General features: G+C 37.6%; 1 protein-coding gene across 2 annotated transcripts; it reads left to right on the plus strand.

Annotated features, from left to right (window-relative positions):
- The first annotated feature begins 1,110 nt into the window (after nt 1-1,110).
- On the plus strand, nt 1,111-12,093 carry LZTFL1 (leucine zipper transcription factor like 1). Of its 2 annotated transcripts, none has more exons than XM_086741617.1 (10): nt 1,111-1,188; nt 2,670-2,794; nt 3,259-3,453; nt 3,948-4,008; nt 4,872-4,940; nt 6,345-6,410; nt 6,539-6,616; nt 9,366-9,539; nt 10,167-10,270; nt 11,116-12,093. In XM_086741617.1, exons 1-10 carry the CDS (start codon nt 1,117-1,119, stop codon nt 11,132-11,134), a joined length of 963 nt encoding a protein of 320 aa, XP_086597743.1. In that variant the 5' UTR covers nt 1,111-1,116; the 3' UTR covers nt 11,135-12,093. The 2 variants fall into 2 exon arrangements, with proteins under 2 accessions (XP_086597743.1, XP_086597744.1); XM_086741618.1 differs by having other exon boundaries at nt 9,381-9,539.
- Nucleotides 12,094-12,332: the final 239 nt, after the last annotated feature.

Below are 12,332 nucleotides of genomic sequence, written 5' to 3' on the forward strand. Positions count from 1 at the left end.
GCATCAACCACCTCTCTAGTGAGCCTGTTCCAGTGGTTGTCCACCCTTTTGGTAAAGCAATGCTTCCTAATATCAAAAAGGCAGTTCTTCACCCAGCGCAGTGTGCACCTGTTCATCTCACAGCTGGACAACTTGTCCGGAAGGATGCTGTGAGGGGCAGTGTCAAAAGCCTTACTAAAATCCAGAAAAGTCCCATCCACCCATCATCCCTTCACCCACGAGGCGGGTGACCGTACTGTAGAAGGATATCAGATTAGTCAGACAGTGCTTTCCTGTTGTGAACCCATGTAACTGTGCCTGATGATTGCACTGTCCTTGAAATGCATTTCAGCAGCACCCAGTTGAAACAGATGATCATTTTTCATCCCTGCCAACTGATCTGTTCTACTCCAGTCTAGACCAGCCCAGTCCAGTCAGCTCCATTCCATTCCATTTCCTTGTGCCCTGCTTGTAAATTGGTGTAATGGACAACTGAGAAGGGTCCTGCCATAACATCCACTACCTCCTTCTGACGAATCCCACCACGATCCCGTGGACTTACGCGCATTCAACTGATACAGCTGGGCCCTTACATTTTCCCTGTCCAGAAATGGCAAGTCACTGTTCCCACAGTCCTGGTCTCCCAACTCAGAGGTGCAGCCAGCCCAAAGTCTATCATTAGTATTAAAGACTGAGGCAAAAAAAAAAAAAAAGGAGCGTGTGACGGGGCTCTGCTTTTTCTGCACTTTTTGTACAGGCTCTCTAGGAAGTCTTTTCCACAAGGGCCTGCTGGGCACAGGGACAGCCATGGGGCCAGCACCCTAAAGGCCTTTCTCTGACGAGCAGACTCTCCTTTAGAAGAGCAACCATGCTGGTTGCTGGTTCCTTTAGAAGAGCAACCAAACCTCCGCTCCGCTCCGCTCCGCTCCGAGCTGGCGCGCAGCTGAGCCGGGCGCCACGGCGCTGCGGTCAGTGCCCATGCGCAGACGTTGGTTGCCCCGGGAAACGGCCGCCGCCGAGCGAGGAAAAGCGGAGGGGACGCGGCTGCGCAACGCCCGGGGGCGGGCGGCGCGGGTCACGTGAGCGAGCCACCGCCAATGGGAGCGCAGCGAGGGCGCTCGCGAGGCTTCGTTCTCCATGGCAACCACCAGCTCGTCGTCAGCTCCCGAGCCCAGCCGTCGTCCCAGCGCCGGCGGAGGGGCCGCCATGGTGGGTAGCGGAGCCGCCTCCGGCCTGCCGTTCTTCGGGGCGGAGGGTGGTGTCGCCGGCCGGCCGGCCGGCCAGCCTTGCTCCTCACCGCAGCCGTGAGAAGGCTCTGCGTGCCCGCCGGCCCGATCGCGTCGTTCCGGGGAGAGGCGGCCCGGCCCATCGTCCTGAGGGGGCTGCGGCCGCCGCCCACCGCCCTGGGCATCCGTGCCGCCCTTGCTGGAGCCTGTGGAAGCTTTTGCAGGATCCGGTCCCCCGGTTGCTTAACTGCGCTTGGAGATCATGAATGGCTTTGCCCTGCGCTTCTGTATTTATGTATCTATTAGCTTAGTGTCCTTTTGTAGCTGCTCTCTGCATTGGGAGCTGTCAGCACTGGTGTCGGCATGTGTCTTACTTTCTATCTATCGGGAATAGAAGCTTTTCACCTAAAGAAAACCCACCAACAGCAAAGAGAACATTAATTGAGTTTTTCATATGATCTCTCATTTGCAAGACGTGCGACTTTGTGGGAGACATCGGATGTCTGACCACGTTGTGACAGCTTGGATTTTTTAACTGCTGTTGCTGTTTCCTGGACTGCCTTTGATTTCCAGGCAGTTGAGATCCATGCTTACATTTTCAGTATTGTTCATCTCAGTATCGCAGTGTTGCGTCTTTACTGGAGCTGCCCTGTGCAGTTGGGTTAATAAGGACAGGGTGATCAGATTGGCTGTTCGGTCTGAATTGCTACATTGCTGTTTCCAACACCAGCAATACTAACTCGGTACATTGCAGTAAACAAAGTGAACTTCACCTTTGGTTGCAGCAGCTGTCCAGGGGCTGTGATTATAAACTCCCAGTCGTGCACTGTTGTGCCTTCTTGTGACTTGTGCTACCTGCAGGAACAAGATTTATTCTAATGCAATTGGTCATGCCAATACTCCTTCTTTTGAAATAGAGACATACATAGAAGGGCTAGCTAGCCAGGCCTAAAGATGCTTCCTTCTTAATTTGCCCTGGGAATACTTGTTTCTGGTCAATAGGCAGCTGAGAAACAAATTCAGATTATTTCTTAAGATTATATGTGAAGTCTCAAGGTTTAAAATATAAACAAAGAAATAGAACGTACTTTCCTGTGTATTTTTGTTACTAAATCTATAAAAGATACACCATTCAGCTACGTTACATATGTGTACGTGTAGTACAAAGACAAATTTAGCCAAGAGCTTCTTCTCCCCTACAGTCCTTCTGGTTCTGATTGTCTCTGCCTCTGATTTTGTATGTCTTTTCTGAGTGTGCTGGTCACTTGAGGACTTCCTTCCTTACCTGAGGTATGTAGGGATTATGCATATGAAAATATGGTTGGTTTTTAACATACTGGTTAACAAGATAACGCTATGAAGGCAAGCACAGAACTAGTCACGAGGCAAGTCTTTGCAATACTTCTGCTCCTTTGTACTTATTTCGGTGTATATTTATCTTTATGCTTATATCCTTGCCTGCAGGCAGAGCTAGGCCTTAATGAGCATCACCAGAATGAAGTGATCAACTACATGCGCTTTGCTCGTTTCAAGCGTGGCCTGTGTCTCAAAACAGTGGATTCTTGTTTTCAAGACCTTAAGGACAGCAGGTACTGTGGGGGCTGGGGTTCTGAGCAAAATATGCTAGCAACAGTTGCGGGTATAAATGCTTTATGGGGCAACTTTTTTCCATTTACATTTGTATGTTCTTAGTGAGGAAGAAAGATGCAATGATTTTCCAAATGTTACAAGCCAAATCCTTTTAAAACTAAGTTGTTAAAATTCTTAGGCCTTAACATAGATATTGACAGCATGAGATTGCTTTATATCTTGCTTCTGATGTCTAAATTTGATGCAATACTGTAGCAGAAGTAATATTTGTGATTGTAATGTTTCCAAGAGAAAATTTAAACACAATAACCAAGTAGTGGCATGGTCATCTAATAACTACTGACAGTGGATGTTTTCAGAAAGAGAGAGCATTATATAGGAATGATACCTGTGTAGCGAGGTCTCCTAACATTGCAAAATTGTTACCTTTACCTGTGTACCTCATCTTAACTTCTCTGTTTAGACTTGTTGAGGAGACCTTCACAGTTGATGAGGTGGCAGACATGCTGGATGGACTGCAGACTGTTGTACACAGTGAAGTGGAGTCAGAGCTCATAAATACAACTTACACCAATGTTTTACTTCTGCGGCAGCTCTTTTCGCAAGCTGAGAAGTGGTACCTTAAGCTACAGACGGACGTCTCTGAATTGGAGAATCGGTAACATATATTGGACTATACAGAATGCCTTTCAATGATGAGAAAACTGCAAAGTGTTGACTACTTGCATTCTTTTCCTAATCACAGAGAGCTGTTCCTTTACTGTAGTATGAACGATAGGTTAGTTTCAAGTCCTCTGTCTATAAAGTAGCGAGATACACAGTAATTTCAAATCTGTCAGGAAGATGTTTTTATTGGTAATATTCTTACTTGAATTAATTGGTTACAAGCAGGTAATAGGATTTGCTTTAAAAAACTTTGTTGTCTGAGTAGATTATATTTTAATCAAGGATGCTAAATCTTACAGTTTTAATGCATATACCATACCATTGCATGACATTGTCTGTTGCGTTTATTGTATTTGCGTAGGATTTCATTCTCTTCGTCTAACAAGAATCTTGCATACAATAAAGAGCATAGCATCAGTGTTAAAATGTATTTCACAGCATAGCTCTTTCAGAAAATAAATGCCTTCCTTTATTTTTCTTTTTAAGAGAATTGTTGGAACAGGTTGCTGAGTTTGAAAAGTCAGAATTTACATCTTCGAACAAGAAGGTAGAGTTTTATTTTAATCAAAACATAATCAAATGTCATATGGAGTCATGATAGGTGTTTAACATACTTACTACAAAATCTTTGTGCTTAAGAGAGAAAAAAAAAAAAAACCAAACTCCCACCCTTTTTCAAAACAATCCTTCAAAGTCTCCAAAAAGTAGCATTTCACAGGTCAGCACCAAAGCTCACACTGAATTGCCTTGGGTGTTTCCAGATTGAGGATTCTGCACACCTGGGGCATGCCTTATAATCCTCATCCCAAAGTCAGCCAGATCAGGGATGTGTTGGGAGCATCTGCTCCTGGGTTCTGTTCACCCTGGAGACTGGGACACTGGCTTGTCCCAAGGCTTTGTCCCAACATGGAGTCAAGAGCTGAGGAGACGGCACAAAACAAACGTGATCCTAGCTTATCCTGTATGATTATGATTGCACCTTATTTGGTGTGTAGCCTAAATGTATATTTAGTTACTATATATTCTATTTGAATATTTAAAATAAGAAAATTATTTTGAGCTGTGTAAATATTTTTTTATTCCTACAATCACTCAAATATTTTTTTCTATTTTCCTTGCTCTTTTCTCTTGTAGTTGCTGCAGCATCAGTAGTCTTTTGTAAACTCAAGTTTACAATCTTTTTATGTCTCTGTGCAGTGTTTTTGTTTAACTTTAGCTGAAAATGAAGTATATAACTTAGGAGCCAACATACCAGTAAAAAAACTTGAACTTGAAATAAAAGGTTGTTCGTTTGTTTTACAAAAGAAAACTGAATTAACTGTCAATAGTTATTTTACAGGTTAATGGAACACTTTTCTTCCTCCTAGAAATATGTATAATTAAATTTTTTAACCTTTATTATTTCTTTAGGCCAGTGGAGATTTTGTTAAACCAAAACTGGCTCCATTAAATGAAGGTGGGTCAGAGCTGCTAAACAAGGTAAGAACTTGTCTGTTTGTGCAGTTGTGGTTAGTTTTGAGGCTGCTTATTCAACTGAACTGGATAGCTGTACAGTAATATTTGTATAAAGTGTCTGTCCCTATATAGACATCAAGGTAATATACCTCAGAATGTAAAGTGCTAATAAATTAACAGATATTGTAAAGCATCTTAAATTTATTGTGTGGTTCTGGTCTTTAACATGTATTGCAATATTAACCTTCCTTTTGCAAAAACATTTTGGCACTTGTAATTATTTATTTTTCCATTTGATGAGATAAATAAGTACAAACCAGTATTCAGTTTGTTCCATGCAGTTGGCTGGCTTTCCAATGAGGAAATAAATTAAAATGCGTAGCTGGCTGAAACTATGATGTTACTGTACATCTTCTGTATCACTCAAAGTCAATCCTATTATCTTTCAGTCTTTTTTTATTTTGTTAGTTAGTTAAATTCCTCTTAAAGAAATAGGCACTTAAAGAATTTGGAATTTACTAGTTTTGAAAACGCCTGATTTCCCATTTGCTAGAGACTTTCAGAATTTCAGAACACATTCCAGTATTTGACGTTATCAATAGTTTTTATTAGGTATTTAACTTGTTTAGTTCAACTGAACTTTTTCAGAATGCCAAACTTCTTACAATGCACTTGTAAGTCATGGGCAGTCAGGAAATTTAGTGAGGAGTTGTGTGTTCTGTCTTCTAGCTTGCATTACCAAAATGACCTGTCAAGTACAGTGTCTGAATCAAATTGTTGTTACCCATTAAGATAAAGGATTCAAGAATTCAGACTTGTAATTATTTTACTTATAGATCAATGTAGTTCTCATTTAAAAATAATTTTAAAATCTATTTCACAACATGCATCTGTTGTCTTTTTTTTTTTTTTTCCTCAAAAATAATTCAAAGTTTATATGGTGACTTTACTCTGACTGATAAAGCATGGTTATTTCCTGTGACACATGAACATGATATGCAGTAACCTGGTATTTGTCTCTTTTAAAGAGGGACTATGAATAAATTCTTACTTGTCTGTTGATTGAGAATACAATTCATGAGCAGCAATGAGACTTGCATCTCTGAACATGCAGTTCTCTTTATCATGAATCTTGATACTAGCAAGATGCTGAGCTCACTAACCTCAGTTCCGTAAAGCGTGTGCCAAATTTAAGTGAACAGTCCTATACATGACAATAGAATTGGAGACTTAAATTTCTTGCTGACTGAGGCAGAAAACACAATAAATAACGGGATTACTGATTTCTTATGAAGGCCATTTTCGTAAGCATTTAGAAGCTTGTTTGCTTTCCTAAGCTGTGAAACATATTTTCTTACTTGAAATATTTGGAAAATTCCAAATAACACAAGAGTGTTCACAGCCTTTTTCTTGTTCATTAACTCAAAGACAGTTGCTTGTCTCCAAGAAGAAAATGAAAAATTGAAGACCAGACTCAAGACCATAGAAACACAGGTAAATTCCCTTGGATACTTAATGCTGATTACATATTTAAAAATATCTAAATAATAATCCCATGGTTATTATTCTCATGTTTTCGATTAAATATGTTTCTGAGGTTTTACATTTTCAATGTATCACAGGCTACAGCTGCACTAGATGAAAAGTCCAAGCTAGAGAAGTCACTGAAGGATTTACAGATGATCCAAAGAGATCAAAAGGTAGATATAGTTAAGATTTCCCCCCTAAACCTCCCCATTTAACACAACTGTTGCCTGTACATCTAAAAAGTTGGTCTGTATGGTGTGTTTCTTTTCTGGCGAATACAAAAGTTCAAGTTAGTATTGTCATGTTCCTCCTAACATCGTAGTGTTCCTACCAGTCTGTCAGTCAGCAGATAATCCAGAAAGGTCGTGATTTTATGATACATGTTTTGTGTCACATAGACCGTGATCAATTATTATCAGGAAGTAATATTCCACAGTTCATATTGTCAGGGGTAATATTTTTATTAACATATACAAATTTATTTATATTTGTTTCTTCCTGTTTACTAATGAAAGAATGATATCTGACTTATTTTTAAAACAACAATAAAAAACTAATTCTTTCAAGTATTTGTCATGCTTGGTATTGACATGGACAAGCCAGACTGGCCGCTTTTCAATTCAGACTTTAAAAACTTAAATACTTATGTATAAGTATCCAGTGTCCTGTATTCTTAAACACCAATTGAGGTTTTGCTACAAGTGTCTATGATCATGGGTCAGATGACAAATATTTAACTTTACGTTGTTCTACCCATATCAGCGTAGTGTCAAAAATGGTTCACTGTTTATTTTTGCTACTTGAAGTTCTTAATCTTTTTTTGCAAGTGAGTATTCAAACATGGCGAGTTGCTGCTGCAGGAAAAAGAACAGTAGAAGCTAGAAATCATGCAAGTTGACAAAGATAAATCTGTTCAGGTTACCTTAGTATTATTTTAATTTCGTACCTTTATTTTGTCAATAATTACAATTTTCTAAAGTTTGTTCATGTATGATTGCTTCTTAATTGAAAACATTTCAGTTCAAACTGTTAACAAAATTAGAACATTTTAATTTCATTATTTTGAGAAACTGACTTTTAAAAACTCCTGCAGTATGTACAGATTTAGAAGTTCAATATCATAAAACATATCCACTTTAATTTTCATATTTTAATCCTGATTTTTTTTTTTTTTTTTTTGCTTTCTAACTGGTTTATGGTATGTACTTGACTTTCTTAATATGTTATAATTTTGGCTAGTAACTTTCAAAATCTATATTCAATAATATTATTTAATAGGGAATTTGATTTATAAGTCATGAAAATATTTTCTTTATCTGTTTTGTTAAGTATTAAATTATTAACGCTTTAAAATATTAAAGGGGTTTATTAAATCCTGGATAATAGCGTTTGTAGTTTTAAAAGGTTGGAAGCAAATCTCATTCTACTTTTCTAGTTAAACATGAATTGGCCTCAATGTCAGGGCTGCTGAATATCTTCAGCTTTCATGTCCTAATTTGCTTTCTATAATCTGCCACTTTCTTCTCCAGCTCTTACATTTTCTATTTGAAATTAGCTAGTAGCTGTAGCGCTGAAATGGACTACTTTATTTAATCAATTAAAGTATTAGTTGTTTGGAGAAAGTGCTAAATTTTTTCTGGTTTCACTCCGTATTTTAATAGGATGAGTGTCAATAAAATCATATGAACCCAGTTACTCATTAAAACAATAGTTTTCAAACTCTTTGGACAAACAAATGACTGCCAAACCATAATGGTTCTTAAGGACAAACTCTTAGCTCAGCAGATTTCTACCTTTTTCATTGGAATTTTTTTTTAAATAGTTTAATATGGTTTCACACAGCAAGTGTGAACCTCTCTTTGGGAGTAACTGCTCTGTTGGTTCAGTTTAACATGAGGATTTAGAATTTTTACATAACTGACTTATGTCACAATTTAGAAAAATGATCACCATCTATTTTGATCTGAAACATTATACAATGTAGTACTTTTCAGCAGTTCAGCCTTGGACTGCGTCTCAAAATTCCAAATAAGCTTTTCTTCTGCATAGGAACTATTATCAAGTGGTTTCCTATGCTCAAATCTTACCTTCCACATAGAAAAAGAAATAGAGCTTTCTTAGTTTTCTATTTTTATTCTTTTTAAGATGCTGCTCATTCAGCCTTATCTTGAGTCATTAGACATTTGAGAGTTTGAACTTGAGCTTTTAAACCTGAGAGGTTTTTGTTTGTTTTTTTTAAATGGCAACACATAGAGCAGTTATATTAATATATAATGTTTTGTGACTCAGAACTGATGGCCAGAAGAGTTTGGGTTGTTTCTTCTCACAGGGGAACAGGAAAGTTGCTTCACAAGCAACTGTAGATGCTCTTTTTGTAATGTATGTGAGAACAGTGCAATATCGGTACCTGCTTGATAATATGAGTCTTAACACTTTCCTCCTTTCCTACCTGTGTTACACTAATGGCTTTTAAAATGCCTAAGATATTTTACCTGCTTTAAAAATACATATAGCGTAGACATTGAGACCTTAAACTGTAGTTTACTCTATTCTAAATAACTTATTGTGCTATACTTCGTGCTGTGGCTTCATGTAGTTCCTAAAGAAGTGAAGTACAAGGACTTGAAATTGCAGCTTGGCAGAGAAGACGTTTCGGACATCTTTAAAATGCATTTATTAACACTTTTTTAAGTGATAAATTAGTTAGTGCTTTAACTGTTTGGGTTTTTTTTTTTGTGGTTTTTTTTGTGGTTTTTTTTTGTTTTTTTTGTTAAAGCCCTTCTAATTTAGACTTTACAGGAATAACATGAACATAATTATTAAAAATTAAGATGTACCCACTTTATGTGGAATTTTGCACTTGACATTTTAAGTATTTCTACTCTTGCATTTGACATATTTCAAATCTTTCTTCTTTTGAAGGCTAATGCAAACCAGGATATCACTGAATGGGAGAATAAAGTGGCAGCTTTGAAAAGTCAGTTTGAGAAGACTTTGAATGACTCTACTGCAACCCAAAAATTCTTGGAAGAGGACTTGGTGACAACAAAACATGACTTGCTTAAGGTTCAGGATCAGCTATCCACAGCTGAAAAGGTTAGCGTTTTATTGTAATGCAAAGGTGAGATCTTTATTCACATTTTAACTGATTAGTAATTTAACAAGCATATGCTACAGGATGCAGAGTTTACTTGTGCCAGTGTATTTTTGTTATTTTAGTGGGAAAACATGTTATATGTAAAACAGCAAAAACACAACCACATGATTATAACTAGATGAATACTTTAAAATTGCCCATTTGTCTACGTAGAAATTTTTAAATGAAAGTGTATTCCCCATCTTCAGAAGACTTTTAGCCTGATTTCTTTAGATAATAGTTTGTGTTTCTCTGTCTTTCCAAGTAATATCATTTGAATCTAGTAGCTGACTTAATCTAAAGTTGAGTAAGTTAAGAGAAACTACTATTCTAAAACTTGAGAAGGAAAAGCAAGTCATCTTGCTTTATTTCCCTATCCCTGGAAACATTCAAGTCGGGGTTGTATAAGGCTCTGAGTAACCTCATCTAGTTGGAGATGTCCCTGCTCCTTGTAGGGGAGTTGGACTAGATGACCTTTGAAGGTCCCAACCCAAACCATTCTATGATTCTATGATTCTGTCTTTTTTAAAAAGCATATTAGCCTGATTTTCATAACATGTAAGTAATATGTTGATACTATTATGTAGGAATTAGAGAAGAAATTTCAGCAAACAGCTGCCTATCGCAACATGAAAGAGATTCTCACTAGGAAGAATGAACAGATAAAGGATCTACGTAAAAAGCTTTCCAAGTAAGTGGTGCTGTTCTCTCTGTCCAAACAGGATCTTTGTTCTGGGTCCATTTTCTGTTCCTATTTTATTTTTATAAATGTGAAGCTGTCTCTAAAACAGGCTATAAGTTTTCCCTTGAAAAGAATTTCTAGTAGACTGTTCCCTGGCTTTTGACAAGCCAGTACTTTTAATGGATGCTGGATGAATAGGACTGACGTGTGGAACAGCTGCTGCTGTGTAGCAAGTAATGAAAGAACCTAGTATGGAGAGGATACAAAATATTCATGGGTGTGGTAGATAAGCCCCCAGGTGCTACTCACAGAGATACAGATGGGAGATATACCAGATGCTTTGGCATTGTCTTATTTCTTCCACACTTGTTTATGGGAATGAGAAGTCCACAGTACATAAACAGGGTTAGATCTGAATTGAGTAAAGAAAGATGCACCCTGGCCATCGTATTGCGTAGAAGACTATAAATCTGCAAATGTCAGGTGAGCTTGGGCAGCATGAATGCCTTAGACCTATGCTGTAGGAGGACAGAGGTGGAACTTAAAATTTCTATTTAAACTTCTACCTGTATTTTGGGATTTGTGGATAGGTTCTTGGTCATTCCCTCATTCTACTACTTGGTAAACGACAGTTTTAAAAGGAGAAAGTAGTCTAAAGAGTGTATACGTTTGTCTGTGCCCTAAGTCGTACAGTGAGCCTTGACAGGAATGTGTCACTAGTGGGAGTAATTTATTACTTAATTTTCATATTTTCTTTAGAAAAAAAAATGTCTCTTGGGTATTTTCTACTCTGTTTTAATGATTGGTTTAGTTGGTTTTGTTTGTTTGTTTGTTTGTTTTTTTTAAATCCTCAGATATGAGCCAGAGGACTAAAACACCAAGAACATCTGATCTATCAAAAACTGCCACAGAAAGAAAATGTAGACTGGTATTATTTTTCAATAGTTTTTGTTCTGAATGGTAAATTTTATTTTGCTTTTAGTGCTTAAAATAACTTTTTATTAATACTAATAAGATGATGAAACTCCTATCTTACTTCCTTATAAGCCTACAATTTATAGGTATTAGTTTCTGTAGTCATGTTTTTAATTGTTAATCATCGACATTCCTTAAGAAATAGCAAACAGGAGCTTATTGAAGAACTGAGACCATTCTCTACAAACAAAGGAGTTTATTTTTGTTAAGAAAAGAAAAAAAAAAAGACAAAAAATAAGCATTAGAGTTTTTTGATGTCTTTGAGGTGGAAACTCCAGCTGTTAGTTTTGTATAGTTAATGTAGCCATGAATTGGCATTAAATGTGAAAATTGCATCAGTAGAAGTAAAAAGTAGAAAGAACAAAAAACCATGCTGATTCTGTAATGTTATTTCACACAAGGCATCTCATACCTCAGCAAAATGTGGTCAGTAACATTTTGATAGAGGGTGTGCATTAGATAGTGAAGTAAATATGCTTTATAGCGAAAGTGCTGCACCCTTTCAAATAAAGCCACTAATTGGACTTACACTTTTTCACTTGAAATTATTCGAATCAGATTTGAACATCAGAATACAGATTCTGATTTTGCCAGTATTCTTAAAGTTAAGGTGATAATCTGAAAAAACACAGGGAAGTTGCTAATGGAGCAACTTTCTTGGGAAATAAGTTATTCTAGATGTTTTCATCTCCTTTCTTATTGTAACCTCACAGAGAAAACAGCTTACTTCTCTCAGGTCTTTTGCTTGTAATCTTCTGCCTTGCATTTATCTGGAAGCCTCTTAATAGTGCGTTTTCCTTGTTCATCTATTCCTGTGTTCTATTTTACTCCAAATAAAACCATTGTGTTTTCAAATACTTAATCTTTAAGGAGCTGTGTTTTTGTATATGAATGTTTTATGTAGCTCTTTTTTAAATTATCTCGAGAAAGGAGTGGCAGATCAGTAAAGAATCTTGCTAGAAATGAGAACATGTGGATTATGGATTCATGCCCAAAGCCACACCACATCAAACAGCTGTAAAAAAGTGTACCAGTGGCAGGGCTGGGAAAAGGCTGGGGTGGGTGGGTGGGTGGGTGTGGGGGGGGGTGTGTGTGT

Source organism: Chlamydotis macqueenii, chromosome 2, assembly GCF_036417535.1.
Source record: "Chlamydotis macqueenii isolate bChlMac1 chromosome 2, bChlMac1.mat, whole genome shotgun sequence".
Lineage (NCBI taxonomy): Eukaryota > Metazoa > Chordata > Aves > Otidiformes > Otididae > Chlamydotis > Chlamydotis macqueenii.